Below are 18,838 nucleotides of genomic sequence, written 5' to 3'. Positions count from 1 at the left end.
AAACAATAAAATAAATAAAATAAATCTTACTTGTTTAGGGTCATCAGTGAGAAGCCTGAATTTCCTGGGGTTTTTGCTTCTGGCAAATTTACAGCCATTGAAATACATGCTCCATGAACAGCCAAACGAGAATGACGCTCCACAAGTTTCTGGATCAAGTCCTTGACACGCACAAGTACGACTATGAAAGGAAATAAAGACACGTCAAGTCAGCTGACAACACAGCTTTTTTTTTTTTAGGTCAATGCTATTTGCTATTTCTTTTATAATACATAGCATAACAACACAGGACTTTAAAAACACATGATTTAACCAGATATTTTCTGTTAAGGAAATATTTATGTGTAGAGGACTGATTTTTTTTCTGCATAAAAACAGTCTAAACTCCTCAGAGTCCCACTTGTGGGAAATACGTAAACAGTTATAGCTCTATAAATATACCCATACTGCTTGATTTTGACTTCTCCAGTTGGCTAAAATTTTTATCCAAGGAAATACCACTCCTACTAAAGGTTACCCCTAAATCCAACAATTATTTTGTTATATGCGGCAATACCATTAGTGCCAAATTGATCCAACTTCCAAAGTGGAACAACCCTCCTTAGCCCAACCCTTTAAGGACACAAGCATTAGATTCAGGTCACCGCACAGCTGTTAGTCTGCTTAGATGCAGGCTACGCAAAAATCACCACAAAGGCAGCACTACTACAGAACCTCAGTTGCAATATATTATCTAGTCAGCTAAGCTATATTCCTCTCAGACGGGGAAGAAGATCCTAATTATGAGTCTTCAGTCTCTCATTTATTTTAAAGTGTCACATATCACCTTCTTAGCAGCTCTTTAGCGTGGCCATGTGTGCAAAGGGCACACTGAATGTCTTGGGCAGTGTCTGCAAAGCCAGGAGAGAAGTTCATTGCCGCACCCATCCCTGGGTGTACCACGTACAGCTATCACTTAGAGCCTGGTCTCTAGGAGAAGCCAGGAACTAAGTTTTATACTGAAATGACACCTAGTGGTTTGTAATTTTAAATGAGCTTTTGCATATTTATTTTATTAGTCTTACTATTGAATCCTCAAATTATTCATTGCATTCAAAAGGCAACACAACAATCATTTCCTATTAAAGTCACTTACTCTTCATTTAACGCACATCTACGGCTCGTGGGACAGCCGTATTTTCTGAGACTCTGCGTCAGTTCTTTGTACAGCGTATCAGCCAAGAGGTGAGGGATCCCTTCCCAGGCCAGTATAAGAATCACGATGACGGCAGTTTGACAGTGGTGTCCTGCACGCTGACGCACCAAGCACAGCAACTTTTCCTCATCACTACTTCTTCGTATCACCTGGAAGAATCATTTTGTTTATTCTTTGATAAGTGTAGGAAACACGTAAAACGTTACTCTTCTCCGGGACATGTAAAGCCTGGAAGAGTAAGAAATACTGCCGCCCTAAGACTGTCCATCAGCAGGCAGGAATGTCTGGTGTAGAACACGATTTTGCATTACCTTTTTACCTGTAGAAGAAATAGCAGTACATTTTACAGGAGGAGGAATATTTTAGGTGTTCTGCACATTAAGAGGAAAATAAGCACTAGAAGGAAACAGTAACCCTGAGACAAGAAATCCACTAAGAACCTAACAGTTACCTTGAAAACAATACAGAAAACATACTGCCAAAATCCAGAATGCAGGTACAGAAAAGCACACCACAAAAGCACACGTATGCATGTGTTAGGATGGTTACCACAGTGACGCATCAGTACAGAAGATGGTTCCCATCATGCAAAGTGAGATTAGAAGAAAGCGATGAAAGTAAGTTGTGTCCCATAGTGAAGGAAGCAATGAGATTTTTCAGAATGTATCCCTAGATGACCTACATTAAAATTCTTAGCAGAGTGCTGATGTTTTTTACGGAACTGTACGATATGGAAAGCAATCTTTGTCAACCTTACCCATAAAACACAAAGACTAACACAATATGGAACAGTACAACATACCACTGAACTAAAAAAAGCTAGACAGTCCTACTCCCACATATTTAGGCTTTTATCACAATTTGAAACGGAGCAAAAAGACCAAAAAAAGGTATTAAAGTAATACAGGAACATAATCTTTTAAAATATGTTTATCTGTTCTTCAGACGTGTTTTAGCCAGCATAGCCTGCATAAGGCCTCTAACAAAGGTGTCAAGACCTCAGCGTTAAGCTTCAAGGTTAGGCCTGGACCCCTCTCGGGCACGAGAGGCTAAACCCTCTTCCTCGCTCTGTTGTACACAGGATGGGAACCAGCAAGCCTCCCTTCCTCACCACATGCTGACGGCGAGCCCTTACATTGCACCCATTCTCCGCCAGCTCTGTAGCAATACGCTTGCGCAGGACAAGCGGTTTGTCACCCTGGCTTCCCACCCAACACCCCCTCTCCATCAGCAGAACTCCCCCAGACACACTACAAGTCATGGACTACAAAAGCAGGAAGGCAACAGAGTTTCACTTACTCTTTGAATATCTCCACATATTTGAGTTTTCAGGCAGATTCCCTATCGGACTGACATCACAGCTTCTTTGTTGCCAGACGTGCAGCTGTCATTCATGTGTGATCCCTAGCCTGATCAGCTGTGAATATCTAAATTATTTGAACTCATTAAAAGTGGGGACCAACGTACACCTGCAATTAATCTGCAACTGAAAACGTTTTTAATAGATGAACAGTTTCAGAGGGAATCTATGCAGCCTCAACAGGAAGAAGCAAGCTTAAAGTTAATTTGTGTCAAGAGAGAAAGTCTCACCCTTCTAAAGTTAATCATACAGTCTTACAGTCAGCATTAAACTTAATGAGAAAACAAGCAAATGCATCTCAAATATCATTCCTCAAAAGGAATCTTGGTTGTGACTGACCAACCAGTACAGTATTTTTTATAAAGAAAGAAAAATAATGCAACTCATTTACATCTGAGTGAGGTTTACAGAAAATCTGTTATGGCTGATACACAATACAGGTTATTCATGTCAGGGTGAGTTTTACATTCCTGAGGCAGTACAGTTCCTTCAGGTCAGGAGGAGAGGAATTTAATTTTGTTACTCAGCATGAAGGGTGATGCTTTTAATCTCTTTTCTCCTTGTTTGGATTCTAGACTTTGTCACTTCAGCAAGGAAATCTGGTACCTCTTAGTTTCCGAGTACAACATCAGGTTGCCCTTTCCGAGTTCTCATCCAGTCCTAAACTGGAAATACACAATCCAAGAAAAATGACAAACAGACAGGAAGGAAATTTATAGTTTCCTTTAAACTAACACCACGCTTCCCTGGAGTTAAACATTGCCAAAATTTGCTTCATTATGCACGCAGTGGAGAACGCAATACTCTTATTAGACCCAAAACCATTTTACAATCCATCATCTTTCAGGCCACAAAGGTAGCTAATGGATTTATTAGTTGTCTGAATTTAATTCTTGTGGCTCTTCAGAGGTTACAACATATGCCTATCTGACTGCTACAGCTGGAGTGCTCCCATCCTGTTGTTACCAGAGATAAGGCACTTTTCTCACCGTTACAGTCTTAGAAGAACGCAACTTGCTCCCAAACAGGCACAGCTCCTCCAGGCCCATAGCCAGTGACAATGCAGACATAGCTGGAGCCGTGTTGCTTTTCCCATATAACCTGACGATGCCTTTCACATGCTATGGCTGACATTCTCAAAGCAGTCATCAACAGAGTCTCTCTTGTGTAATAATAATAAATCCACAGCAATGCCACACTCAATATACAGAAAAGCACATTTGAGCAGGATGACTGAAAACCATAGGATAAATTCAGCCAACAGAAACACCATGTCATTCTTGACGATTTAACAATTTTCTAGCGGGGGAAACTGCCACTGCACTGCTTGACTTGCTGACTTCTTAGTTACGTTAACACTGATGTAACTCTGCTAATTTCCAACTTGTCATTTGCCTTCCAGTGCTTCACTGCATCAAATAAATTTTTGAACTCTACAGTAAATTATAGGTATATTGTATTATATGTATATATTTATTAAGCTAAAGCAACACTGACTGCATTTGCTTTTGTCACTAAACTTGTGGTTACCCGAGTAATTGGTACAATCCAAAATATGACTACAAGCTTATCAAGATTTTGCCTCATGTGCTTACAGATCAGATTTCTTACTATTTTTCTAAGTAATAGACGTAGTAAGGCTTTAGTTGACTGATCATTTCTTCAATTACTCTTTAGCTGTCTCTAGTTTATTTCTTTATTCCCATTCCAGTTTCTGCAGCTTGAAATTGCTGGGGATGGTTCCAAGATCTTTTCCCCCTTAAACATCCCCAAACCACACAGTGTTTTAACCAACTCCCCCACTGCTATTTACTTTATAGAAACATCACACTTGTTAAATTCATACAACAGCAACACCACCTTAATGATGTCACCAGGAGAGTAGCATATATACTATCTCAGCCTATGCTTTAGTTCACTTCATTCTTTTCTTTTCAGCATGCATTTGTCACAGTGGTCCTCCTCAGTAAGGCAAATGGAAATAGTACGCTGTCACAGCCACAGAGAATATGGTAATAATGCAATTTATTAATCAATTCTTTTATAATTTTAAATGCCTATTTATTTGCTCTTGAAAGTTTGCAAATGTAATTCCCAGTGTACTTACTGTTTAACTATGAAACACCGAGATGCCAAATATTAAATACGCAACAAACAGAGCAAGTCCCCGTATGTTTCTTCAGACTGTGAACAATGCACAAATCAGCTGGCAAATCTTGTCTCCAAAAGTCCTTGGTACTACTTATGATTTCTGTGATGTGGTTAACAACAGTGATAAAGTAAATAACTTAATACTACACTTTGTTTAATTGTGGTCCCTAATGCATTTAAAAGGAATGAGAAAATAAGCATTTGTTAAGCGGTGGAACTTGAACGCTAGCTTTTTAAAATGGAAGGATAAAAACTTTTCCCCTGTAATTACTTTTCCACACAAAATAACCACACCTTCTTAGTGACTCACATAGAAAAATAATGTAATCAACAAAACAGACTTGTAGTAAGCTTGTAAAGCATTATATAACACTTAAATGTCATATGGTTATCTTTTTACAGGTATGTAGGGACAGATTATCCCTAAACTCATTTTAGCAAGCAACAACTGTCATCAGTACTGAGCATCCACCAAAAGATTCCCACACTGACAATGAATGATCCGCTTCAGCTGCAACGCAGCACTTCTGGAAAGCAACGGGCCTGACAAACTTCCCCACAACGCTTGACCGATACCCATCAGCCTTGTTCGGCATGAAGTTCCATGCTACCCACTCCCTCACCTGTCTGCCAACATAACCGTATCTAGGACAAAATGAAAAACTGAAATGGGACACCCCCCCTTCCAAAGAGCTTTTTTATGCACATGCATATTTGGACACACATACATATTTGGACACAGACTACCACAGGTGTCATCCTTGTAGGTTGCCAATTTGGGCAGGATGCTCATTTATTCTGGCTGTTTTCAAAACCAAGTTTTGTAAATCCCTCCTGTGCTGTAGTCAAGCACCCACGCCCACTGCTTTCTGTACCATGCCTGTTCTGCCTTACAATGGCTAACCATGTGTTCTTCTATGTGTATGTCTAAAGGAAAACAGCAATTCAAGCCCAGATATTCTCACATGGCAGAACCTGAGAATATAAGCAAGCCTTCAAGCTGAGCCACAGCCTGACAGCTAGGACAGAAATACGATCAATATTACTGATGCCATATTATGGCATCATACCACAGCTAAACCTCTGTTTCTGCAAGTCACAAAGGCAGAAGTTTACCCAATTTTCCTAACAGTAAGCATGAACCAAAAACTACAGCATATTTATTGAAGAGGTGCCATACGCAGCAGAACTTGCTCCAGCAATTTAGCAACAGGTTATGGGATAAACAAGAGGAAAAGTTAGTTTTGCACTCCCTCACATACAAGGATAGCAAAGAGACAGAAAGGGATGTTAAGAATTAAAGAACTGAAGAATACAAGAGCAGGACAAGGACAGAGGAGCGGACTGTCCAGTCTTATCCTGATCCTGATAGTGACTAAGAGGAGTTGCTTCTCAACAACTGCTGCCAGGCACCTTCCAGCCACCTGCCAGCAGCTCAGGGGTCTTACTTTCTTCCAGCTTTGAAAGGATTTGCCTTCTGTGCATTTGTCCACTTACTTCTAAATCTACGCAGCATTTTACCATCCACTACATTAATTCCTGGGCAAAGCTTAATTGCAGACTACGTGAAAGAAAAAACATTACCTTTTCGTCGTGCTGAGCTCGCCCCCTGCTAGTCCCGTCTAATTTTGATATAGGATGAGACTGTGAAAAATAGATTGCTATTCAGCTCTCCATGCCACCAAAGACTTTAGAGTGTCCTGCTTTCTCCCCTTCCCTCTCTGCCAGGCTAATGAGGGTCTGTACCTCTGCCTCTCTTTCCCAGTTCTGCTGCACTTTCTGGAGTTGGGGGACCAGATCTGCAGACAGTGTTCAAGACTGGGGTGCAGCATGCTTTCTCACAGAGGCGTAATTACATTTCATGTTTTCTTTATTCCTCCCCTGTAACCCTCGCCAGTTTCTTTTGCTGTTTTCATCACTACTGAACACTGAAGCTGCTGTCTAATGAACTATTATCCCAAGCAGTTAACACTCAACCTAGCATCCATCACTGCATATATGCATATAAACACTTTTTTTGTGTAGCTTTATATTCATCGAGTGAGTTTTATCTATCATTTTAGTGGCCATTCATTCTGGATCACAAGTCCTTCATGCTCTTCACAGTATCTGTCCCTCTTCTTCATTATCCTGAACAACTTTGTATCGTCAGCAGTTTGTCACCTCAGCGTCTCCCACTTCTTTCAAATCATTTCTGAATACATTGAACAGCATCACTAAACTTATGCTACCAGTAAAACTTGCTTCAGCTGTCCAAATGCTTGAGTTCTACTTACTTGAATTATTTCTTTTAGATTGTTGAAGAAACTGTCTCAACCCTTGGCGGGAGCTCTAGAACAAGGAATAAGTACACTGTGAATAAAAATCACTTGATGTCCTTAAACATAAGCCAGTCTGTCTAAATTAGCACGTACATGACTTATGTAAGTAGCTAGGAGTCAAACTGCAGAAGCTCAGCATACCAGATGCTGAATTACCACATGGATGAGAAATTACTTTAGGATCACCAGAATAGTTGTGTTAACTTTAACGTGATATAAAACAGACACCACTAGCAAATGGTACAAAATTTAAATTGCGAGTTAAATACACTGCTGTAAATTACTGGATAAAAAAAGAGGAACCAACAAAAAGGTCCTTTTCAGGTTTATTTCACCTCCATGTGGCTCCACTGTAACCCTTTGCAGGATATCAGTAGTTGATTTTAAAGTGAGAACATAGCTTAACTGCTCACTGTAATTTCCTGAAATAGGCAACTCTCTTAGAACAGTTTGGCTCCAAGTTTTCTAGCCTGCAGATTTTGCCTCCATCAGTTTACCAGTTACCAATCACAATACTATGAAGCAATTTAGTTATTTTTACAGGAATATCACTGAAGTGTGATATCTGCAATCACCTGCAAATACTTTTTTCAAGTTGCTGCTGGAAGTGGTATTGTACAGTTTACAAATGAGCAGACTGCAGTACATATAGGTGAAGTGATTCTTCTATAATCATGCAACCACTACTGCAGAAATGAAGACAAAATTCAAGTCTCAATTCCCAGTGCCCTCTTACCCTCCTTACCGCCTCAAACTTCTCTTTCCGTTATATTGCAGGCAACAGTAAACTGCACTTTGTATGATATGGATGACGTAAGAATCTACTCTCTCAGTTTGTTCAGATATCCCATTTGTCTTAATTAAAGTAGTGATAATAGCAACTGAAATACTTGCTCTTTTGTAATACTTAACTTTGTTTACCTTAACACAGCTTTTATGTTTCACATTTACTCTATTAAAATAGTTTTTTTGAGTAGTTTTTCATATTAAACAATATTAAAACACTGCTATTTACTTCAGAAACCATATAGAAGTTTCTCATAATTGTGAATCTCAAAGCACCGCAGCACTTAAAGAACAGCTTTACTTTGGATAACATGACAAATATTTCTGTCCAAAATAAACTCCTCTAATTCTGTATTGAGCACGTATGCCTCCCAGCAAACAGTGAAAATAGTGGCTGCACAGCTACAGTACCTGCAACACACACTAACTTAACGTATTACAACACCATGGCAAGGAACTGATGCTCAAATACAGCGTTGTGCAAAAAGGTGAACAAAACTCCCACCAACCACCTTTTCCATGTGCCAAAATTAATTCCTTTACAGACTTGTCCTACAGAGAACTTCATTTAACCAGACAGCTAAATAAAGTAAATAAAAGCTTCAAGTACAGTACGCTGTTTAAAGTGGAATGGAGCTGCACATTCTACTTAAACCTGTGGCCAGGGGACTGTCAGTCCAGGAGAATTTACTTTAAAGCCTTTTTGAAGGCCATTTCAAAAATTCCTCACTCTATCATGTTCCAAATAGCACAACAGCGTCACTATCCCCTAGCCAGCAGCACCGCACCAGACCTCCTGACCATTTCACTGCCAAGCAGGATACAGAAAATAAGCATCAGAGTCCTGACTCCCGGATAAAGTGGTCCTCTGACAGCTCGGTTGATTAGTAACGATCATCCACTGCAGAGCAAAGTACCTTGCGCATTCGTCAGTTCTTCTTCTTTAATAAATTACACATCTCTTCTAATACTAACAATAACTTGCACATAGAGAGCCTAGAAGCTGCAGTAACTTCTCAGTCGTCTTGCTTTTTCAATTCCCAATTTCAATCACTTTCTCAACTCAAACTAAACTCGCAAACTGAAAAAAATCATCTTCTCTGCATCTGCAGAACAATTTATTGTTATCAAGGCTCATTCAGCACTCAACAAATTGTAGTTTCTGACATTTAGCTACAAATTCCTATCAGTTCAATGATCTATAAAAGATAGAGTTATAAGAGCAGGCTACCCAAGCATTACTTCTAAAAATGTGATTAATTTCAGAGGCTAATATTAGGTTTAGGTCTGTACAGGACTAATTTCAAATTCAACTGTATTTTAAAAGTATTTGTAATCGGATTTTTTATCCATTTTTAATCCACCCCTATTTTTTATTATTTATATATCCTACCAATGTACAACCAACACTACAGAAAAGATAAAGGACTGTCAAGTTATAAATATAAAACCAAAAAAGGCTGACAGATAGTACAGAAGTGAAAGAGTTTGAGAAACTACTTGGAAAAGGCATAAAACCTCATAATACCGTATTTTCAAACAAATTAGGGTCACCAGCAGGCTAACAGAATCCGAAGGGTCAGCAGATCATCCAAGTGTTTATTAAAAGAAAAAACAAACATATAAAAAAAGGTGCTTAGAGAAGATAAGGCTCAAGATGCAAAACCCACTTCTGCTGTGTTCACCAACAAGAAGCTTAGGAAGATTCCTATGTCAGAAACCTTCTTCACAGGGCACAGCCAAGGATTTTTTTCTGAAGTTAAAGCCCTGACAAAAGTGGCTGTAGGACAACAGTGACAAAAAACCCCAAAACCAAACAACCAGCCCCCCACACCAAACAGCAGCAATTTGCCAAGTTGAGATAATATCCACCAAAGAAACTCAAGGATGAAACAACTGAAGTATTGTCATGTGTGCTGTCTTGATTTGTAACACATTAGTGCCAGGGGGCCTGAAGACTACCAAGGGGGACTATCAAGGGGGTATCGCTCGGTAAAAAGATCCTAGAAGAAATATGTTGATTCAGTCATCACAGTAGCCTGGTATCTGCACGGGGCAAAGCAGCGATCGCACAGGAAAGTCTGATGCACAGGGAGAAGTCAAGTAAACTCTTCTGAAGTGAAGTCACAGCTCAGTCATACTGCCAGTCTTTCTAGATTTCCAAAAGTCATTCAGTAAGGTCCCTTAGTAAAGGCTCTTAAAAAAACCCCTCATGTGTCTTGGGACAAATTAAAAGACCACACATGAATAATTGGTGAAAAGACACGAAACAAAGGCTGGTATGTCTCCGATGGGAGCACTGTAGAACTGTGTTCAAGCTTGTGCTCTTCAGCTTGTTTGTTAAGGGTAAATAAAAGGATGACAATATTTGTTGATGACGCTAAACAATTCAGAGTAGTGAAGACAAGCACAGTCTGCAAACAAATGAAGGAGGAACTCTACTGCTGAGCGGACAGTAAAATGGCAGATGAAATTCACTGTAGATGTGCGTATTTAATGCACATGGTGAAAACAACTTTAATTTTAGATAGAGATGGACTCAGAGTTGGCCATGCAGGAATGAGAATCTGGCATAATCATAGAAAGCACTATGAAAATGCCAAATCACTGCTCTGCTACCAAGAAAAAGCAAAAACAACTGCTAGGAATTACTGGGAACAGAGCACAAAGATGAAAACATTATGCCAGCATTTTAACTCCTAGCATAAGAGAACAGGAAGGAAAGGGAGAACTAAAGATGACAACATTTATGAAAGGCAACTGAACACAAAGACACTGCTTCCAGCTCAGGGAACCACAAAGCTATGAATTATTGGAAACTAAGTGAGCCTTCTTGGAGGCAACTGCCCTGCTCTTACACCCTTCTGCTATCGGGCAGCGCTGGAGACAGGATATCAGCACGAAGGACCTCCACCCTTGACCTGGCCATTTTTATCGCTTCTTATCTCTCGTCTTATTCAGAGCTGGAGCCTTAAAAATTACATAGCAACTCTCAATAAAGACAACAGATAGCAACGATAGCCTAGTTGATCCAAGTCAACATCCGCTGAAACCAAGAGAAGGAACCTATAGGAAATAGGTTTACGCCAGAAAACACTAAGACCCGAAGCTGACCTCCTCTGCGGTCAGTGACATGTACCTTTGACTTCAGTACAGCAGAATGATGCGTACAGCGAGTTACTCACGAACAACTAACAAATTCATAAACCATTTCACATAAATTGAGGTAATCATAATTTACCACCAGGCATACTGAGAGCAGAAAAAACCCCACAATACATCGCTATCAGCCAAAGCACTGATAAACAATGGGACCAATATGAGTCAAGTCATGCATCACTGGCTGGTTATAGGAAATGCACAGTAACATGAAAACTTTTTATTATATGAACAGGCTACTAAGAAAGACAGGCCAGTAATTTCAGTACTGCAAACCTTTTTTTCCTCTAACTTATTATGAAGAAGCTTGATGAACTTAGACAAAGCAAAAAAAATCCAAACAGAAAAGAAAGAAGAGTACATTTACCCCAGCGTATGTCACAGAATGGTAAGTTATTTTCTAATCACACAGTTATCACCTACACAGATATCCACACATTTGAAATCTCAGGCAAAACTATTAATGAGACAATACAATTTCTGATGCAACAACAACAACAAAAAAATCAGAGGTCAAGCAGTCTCCTTGCCACCACATGTAGCGAAAACAACAGCAGGCTCATCTTCACTGCACACAGTTTAGCTTCTGTAGGTGTCAATCTACTAATGCTTACACATACAACTATCATAAGGTTTCAAACCCTAGGTAATAATTACATTTAAGTTCAGCTAATAGCAGCATTCTTGTCTACATTCAGAGGGACGAAGTATCACCCTAAAATATTATATCTGAAAAAAATACAGAGGAGACAGATGTTTATTTCTTCGCTAAAGAAGACTGAAAGAGAAGAGATTATGCAAGTTCATGGTAACTTGAAGTCTAAGAAAGAAAACATCAGCTCCTTTTGGGGAAAGGAGTCTGTCTCAGTAAATGTTTAACACACCAGGCACATTAAAAGAAATAGAGCCACTTAAGTGAAAACAATTTAGGAGGGAATCAGTATTATGAAATGCAGTCACTAACAGAAGAATGTATGCACACAGGTATTTAGAAAGCCTCCTTTAATCTCAAAATGTTTCTAATGAACCAATAAGACAAAATTATCTAGTCAAAATAGGGAAAATTAATTGGGAAAAATAGTTTAATATGATCAGACACATTCAATTTTTTCTTATCATATTTGCTTCAGCAGAGCTCCATCACGGTGCTCTCACCAGCAAGTCTCTCAGGAGGCCTAGGCCCTTCTCAATAGCTCGTCCATCTGCAAAGCAGAAATGAGTCTGTCCCAAAGTACACTGTAAATGAGTAAGTGAAAGTCTCTGTGCCTATGACAGAACCTTGTGACTGCAATTACCAGAGAGCACAGCAAACTTTTTCCATATGCTTTCAAACAAATTTCACAATTATGTTTCTTTGGTCATAGCCAAAACCCAAATATGCTCCGTTATAAGGATTAAAATTAGCATTGCCAATGAAAAGTTAATGCAACACATTATGAATACCAACCCCAAAATGTGTATTTTATACAGGATGAAACAGTTCTACAGAGGAGATTTCAGTGATTTCCTTCCCTCTCTTGTACTGAACAGTCACACAGTAACAGAAGACTTGGAAAAGCATTCATCCTCTTTAGGTCTGAACCGGCACACAAAAAAAGTCACTGCTGCACAAAACAAGATTGGAACTTAAGTTAAAGGAACGTTGAAGTTTACTCTTGCAAACACATTACATACAGAAATGTGAAAATCTAACTAACTGGAGAGCAGGTCCCCATACCTTAAAACAGCCTTTTCTGTATGCACCCGAGTGCTTTCTGACTGCCATAATGTACACACATGTTGGACACCTACAGTCATGCAGATATGAAATAAAATCTATCATTTCTGTTTTACATAGAAGACAGTATGTTGATAATTGGCAACAGGAAAAAAAAAAATATCGAAGTTAAGGGTTAGCTATAAATGCCTTCTTTCCAACTATTTCCAAGGTAAGATTTTTAACTCCTGTCCTCTCATAGAACTCAGTGTTTTGTTTAGTTGAAACGCTGAAAAAAAAATCATTCCATTCTTTTGGGGTCAGTTGCTTATGAAATTAGTTTTACCATCTTTTTTTCCTTGGATGCTGATTTGTTATTAAATATTATCTGAAGCAACACGCACATATGGGATTCTTTTCTGAAAAATAGTTTATGTATTGAGTATGAAAACCACATTTTGACTGTTGCAAAAATAAGCAGTGTTTAGCATGCAATACCATTCACGTACAACATGTAATAACCTTATTTTTGTCATGTAGTTACAAACGCTAGACTACCAACTGTACAGTTATCTTCATCGTTTTTTCAATCAAGTCTGAAATTCCTAAATACAGCAATAGATTTTTTTGTTTGTTTGTTTAGCAACCAAGTTCTTTTATTATTTTCCAAAACTCAGTTTACAAGATTTTTCAGTCTACTTTTTACCTCCCTCGGTGGTTTCAGCAAAGATTAAGGACAATCAATTCTTTCCAAGCTCTCTCCTGGAGCTTGTGTCTGTTACCTCATTTCCTGGCTCCTATGAAGCAATGTGAGACAAGACTTGGGTGAAAACTGTCACCATAACATTTACATTTCCAAATACTGAGTTCAATTCCTCAAAAATAGAACTGAACTCCATGGCATATGAGACTGAACTTCCTCATCCATCATACTCTCTTTTCTTCAGGTGTTCATACAACTGAGAAGGGTTTTTAAAAACGTTACTGGATAGTTTTTCAACTCACCCAAGCCACCATCCCTTCTTTTCTCTCACACTTCCCAATAACATATTTCACCAGACACTCCAACTTTGGGACACTGTCAGGGTCTTCTCACCCTTGATTTGGTCATCTCTGCTAGCTCCATTAAGCACTTTTTTACACTCATTCAAACCACAGCATAACATATAGCACCACATCTCAAATTTAAAAAAAGAATAGTTTTCCTTAGCTTCATCATTCAGGCAGACTTACAGATCAATTAAATGAAGAACGAGATCTTCAGTAAAGATCAGATTATATTTAAGCTCAAGGACTACACATCACTTGATATTTAAAAGCCACACAAAACAATTTTACTGCTGTAACATAAAAACTTACCCACTTGGCAATTGGACACCCCTGAGAGCTTTTTCCTTCCTTTCCTGTATAAACCACTACCTCTATTCTTACAGCGCTTCCTTTTGCTCCATACCTGCATTTAAGAAAGTTCATGAGTAAAACAAATTGCTGTAGACCATTTTAAAACAGAAAATATTTTCAATAAAACAAGAGTAACAAATTTATTTTTACTTTACTGAGAATAGAAGAAAACCCAAATATTTAAAAGTTAAAAAGTATTTTTTGACATTAGAAGTCACTTAAACTTAATCATTCTATTTGCAAAAGTGATTTTTGACATCTCTTTTCTGATGAAAATTTTCTGCCACTAAGGAAACGTTATTTGGGGAAGAAAATGTTATCTGCATGTAAATCCTAATGCATTTAGTCACTAATGTGACCTTTCTGCCCAGTTTGCCACAGCTTCTTTGCACATAGGACAATAGAAAACCTCATTCTGCCAGCTGCTGATTTCTGTCATTCCTATTGACTTCAATGGCACCTAAGAGCAACACCACACTTGAAATTCAACCCTAAAGTTGCAAAAGCTCAGAAAAGACACATGAGTTTGGAACTGAAATGCTAATGCCCACCTCGTGCACATCTGAACAAGAAAACACTTTACAAAGGAGCACAGCAAAAAGTTTAGAAAAGCAAAGCTAAACGTAACACCTGATTTCTCATCTCCCTCCTTTCCTGTTTAGACAGTCAAAAATACTGTGAGCATTAAATGCTGAATTTTCCTCACCTGTTCTCCATTATTTCTCTCACAGCAGCAACACTTGGTCCTGTCCCGAGGTGTGTGTAATATGGGCCTTCATCTTTCTCTATAATTTGCTCTGTAAGCAGGTTGAGAAAACTAAGTTGGCACATTCAAAATTTATTTACACCATTACAAGTAAGCTTAGAAATGGTTTACAGAAACACCTTCCAAATTAAATTACAATACATAAAACTGGTCCCTGAAACGTAACAAGTGAGAGTATAACAGGTTTTTCTCCTCAGAGGCATCAAAATTATTTCTTTACTTGTTTCTTCCTATTAATCTACTAGCATTTTTTCTTCACGTTATAAAGTAATCCTAATTATATTAGTATTTTGCACTCTTTATAAATTTTCATTACAAGAGCTGGCATGTATTGACTAAGTACGCTTCTCAATATCCTTGTTTATAGGAAAACATTATTAATTCATTTTAGACAAAGGAGAATTGATGAAGAAAAAAAATTCACTGATAGTCATATATGACAGAACTAAAAAACATAATCCAGGCCTCTCAACTGGCACTCTGTTGATGCAGAATGTTAAAGCAAAGATGAAACAATCTGCCTGTGTACAATTTGTTGTTAAGTCTCTGACTTGTTTTTCCATCTGTGCACTTGGATAGTCTGAAAACACAGCACGTCTAACACCATCAATCAAGCTGTATTTGCAAAATCCTCAATACTGAGTTCAGTCTGACATCTCATCCTGCAGCACAAATTATTACATATGGGGCCTCGGCTGAACTCCACCTTACCTGTCCTTTCTGCGATGAGAAGCATCTAGTAGCCTTTGACATGGACTCTTCAAGGCAAACTGACATCGGCCATCAGGACTAACAGTGACAGTAACAAGACAGCCCACAACTATGCCCCACTGCTTATCTAAAAGCATTTAGGCAACAATGACATTTTTGCCCAGCCCATCTCAGGCAAAAACTAGTTCCTGACCATAAAAATCAGAATCTGATATACTGCAGATAAACTCACATAGAGCACGAGTCAGCAATGACAAAGCAACAAACAGAAAAACTCCTTTTCCTCCTGGGTTTAAATTTGAGAATTTAAACCTGCCAGTTGCAATACCAAAAATACTCAATTTTGCCATGCCCAAAGAACACCAGGCAAAAGTTAGAAAAAGGGAAAAAATAATTTCCTCCCATTTCCTAATGGTGAAATACTGATCCTGTTGCCACAGCTAAGCATCAAGTACATTTCCTCACAATTAAAGGAAGCAACATGAACACACCTCCATCTGAAAGGTACAGGCAAAAGTTAGCAAAAAGACTTACCGACACAGTCACAAGTTGGCAATTCAGATTGTCCTTTTTTTGTAGGTGTATCTATTAAATTTTTTGTAGGGGTATCAAGAAACTTCATAGGTGATTCAAGGAAACTGCTGAGTGTGTTTTTTGCTGGAGAACACCCTGAGTCGGCTGTGCTCTGTGGGTGGTCAGTACCCAAACTGGTTGACGTCAAAACTGTCACTTCGCCCGCACATTCCATATTCCTGAGCGCTTCAACAGAACCTGGTACCTGGGCCCCACCACAGGGAACAGGCAGCACCTGCGACTTCGGATCTATTTGTTGTTCGACAGCACCCTGCTGAATATAGGTTTTGTCTTCACTACGCATTTCGTTAGCTCTCAGGTTAGATTGATCAAAAGTTTGAGGCAAAGGTTGCGTCTGACTGACATTTCCTGTTTGCTGTACCTGAGAATTACATTTTTCTGTAAACATTTGTAGGTTTTCACTTGGTCTGTTCAATAAGGATGCTGTTTTCAGTTGCGAAAAAGCCAGAGGATTACGGGAGGACAGGTCGCTATATTGATTATGCGCAACAACTTCATTTTTCAGGGGATCCATGCCTAGTGGGTCACCAGCGCCTGCAGTTTTGATTTGCTCATTCACCACTTCACAGTCAAACAGCCTGTCTTTTTTTTTCTCTTGCGATACTTCAGGTAAACATCTATGGAATTTTATCTGCGTTTGCGGGAGAAATAATTTAGTTTTTTCTTGTGAAGCTAAAGTATTTTGATTCAGTGCTCTCTGTACTTTGGTTCTTGGAGATTTTTTTTCAGACGGAGCTATTCTGGAGTCCTGTGGCATGGTTTGACCAAGCTTGTGCAGTTTTGATGATATCCAAATGTCCTGTAACTCACTATGCTGGCACGACAACAGCTCTAGCTGGTTTTGATTATTTTGTTGATAGCGTGCTTCTTGAGGCTTCTTTTTGTGTCTTGGTTTCCATGGTACGGCATTTCCTTTTTTATTTGTTGGTTGTTTTTGTTTTAACAATAATGAACTGTAATTATGCCTAAAAAATACAGATTCTTTTTTCTTCAGCACATCTTGGTTATATTTTGGCTGCCTCTCCTGTGATATCAGATTAAACAGTGACGCCTTTATGTCATGCTTCTGCTCTGGATTTGTCTGGTTTGATTCAATTAGCGCTGCAAGTTGAGTTAGTTGTGTAGCTACATCCTCTTCATCCTGGCTGTGAACTCCTCCTTCTTTGATTGAAGAGCTAGCTTCCAAGTTCAAATCATTACAGGTTGGCTTTTGCTCTAACTGGCCAAGAGTTTCCAAGCTGTTACTTGTTTGCTGGACATTATGTGAAGGACTGCAATACCGTGCAAGGGTGACTGGATCATGAGTGTAATTTTTCTTGGTAGTATATCCTGAAAATGGTTTTGGATTAGATGTTAAGTCAGATAAAGTTTTGGTATCTCTTGAGGATAACTGTAATTTATACATCTCACCAGCCAGATTGGCAGGTTTATCACGCAACTCAGAAACTGAACTTTGGCCATTGTATAACACTGCCTTATTAGGGAGCTGCTTCTGCGAGTGAGCGCAGTGAGCCAAGAGCTGTTGCTCGTTCTGTAAGTAAGTGTCTTTGATTTCTTTTAATGCAGACGATGTGAAGGAGGATGAGATATCCCTTTTATAACCATGGAGCAAGTTGGAAGCTGCTGCTTCTGTACGTTCAGTACTTTCAGTTTTAGCTGGTGAAGTTGTTTCTAAAGGGGCTTCGGATAACTGCGTTAAAGCTTCAATAGCTACAACCTGCTCTACAGTTAAATTTCTGTTTTTAATCAGGGACAAGAAAGTCGGCTGGAGTGAAGAATCCTCACGCTGTGTCTCTGCATTAGGTACTTTAAAGCCATCCTTCCTTACATGCACTTCCTCTTCGGGCACCGGAGGACAACAGAAGCTTTCTTGCAGATCCGAAATGGAACCCGTCTGCAAAACTGACTTCGCAGAATCCTCAAAGACGCTGCAAGTGCAGTTTTCCTCTTTCATTAAAACACGTCCTTGTTCTTCTGCGTGAACACAGCCAATGCCAGTTGTCAGAGTGTTTACTATGTTATTCAAATTGGTACCCTTCGTCCATTGCATATGGGAGTTGCTGGTCCAATCTACCCTTTCTTCTACGGATACTTTTTTCAGCGAAGCACCTGCTTCTGGTGGTGAATAATGTAGGGGTTTTATGCCATTTTTGATGGTCTGTGCAAATGACTTTTTTGGCTCAATTAACTGACTGGGAGAGACTGCTCTTTCACTGTCTTCAGCATTTTTCAAGTGTTCGTTGCCTGTCACAGTTCCATGGATATCTCCATTGACATGGGCACCAAAAGATGGCTTCTCGTTATGTGCCCACTTCTCTGCTTCTAAGCCTGTCATTCTTTCTTTCTCCTTAAACTGCACATTTTCAATGGGTACCGTTTGGTTTGTTTTCACCCTGTATTTTTCACCATGACCACATATACTGCATTCCATGAGTTCTGGTCTGCGGCCATTTACTGGTTTGTTTTCTAAATTTGCCTATAAAATAATAATAAAACAATGTGTTGTAACAGCTGTTCAAAAACATTAAAAATAAGAATCATAAAATGTTAAGCAATTAAGCCCTATTTTAACAGATATGAGGAATATCCTAATGAAGCACAAGAACAGACACTGGAAAAAAAACAAGAAGTCATAAAAACCACCACAACCTAAAGACCCTGTCCATATTTATAACAATTTTTCCCCCACGGGGGGGGG

The 18,838-nt window shown here is 39.1% G+C and overlaps 1 protein-coding gene across 1 annotated transcript in view; it reads right to left on the bottom strand.

Annotated features, from left to right (window-relative positions):
* The window catches only part of TET1 (tet methylcytosine dioxygenase 1), a gene marked incomplete at its 5' end in the record, with an annotated part of 37,497 nt that extends 18,881 nt beyond the window's left edge, over positions 1-18,616 (bottom strand). Inside the window, 5 exons of the mRNA XM_010285446.1 lie at positions 31-181; positions 1,136-1,344; positions 14,028-14,121; positions 14,776-14,866; positions 16,081-18,616. Coding sequence (XP_010283748.1) covers positions 31-181; positions 1,136-1,344; positions 14,028-14,121; positions 14,776-14,866; positions 16,081-18,616 — 3,081 coding nt within the window. The remainder of the gene's footprint in view (positions 1-30; positions 182-1,135; positions 1,345-14,027; positions 14,122-14,775; positions 14,867-16,080) is intronic.
* Positions 18,617-18,838: the final 222 nt, after the last annotated feature.

This window comes from Phaethon lepturus, unplaced genomic scaffold (genome assembly GCF_000687285.1).
Source record: "Phaethon lepturus isolate BGI_N335 unplaced genomic scaffold, ASM68728v1 scaffold16854, whole genome shotgun sequence".
NCBI lineage: Eukaryota > Metazoa > Chordata > Aves > Phaethontiformes > Phaethontidae > Phaethon > Phaethon lepturus.
This window is presented reverse-complemented; position numbering and strand designations above follow the sequence as displayed.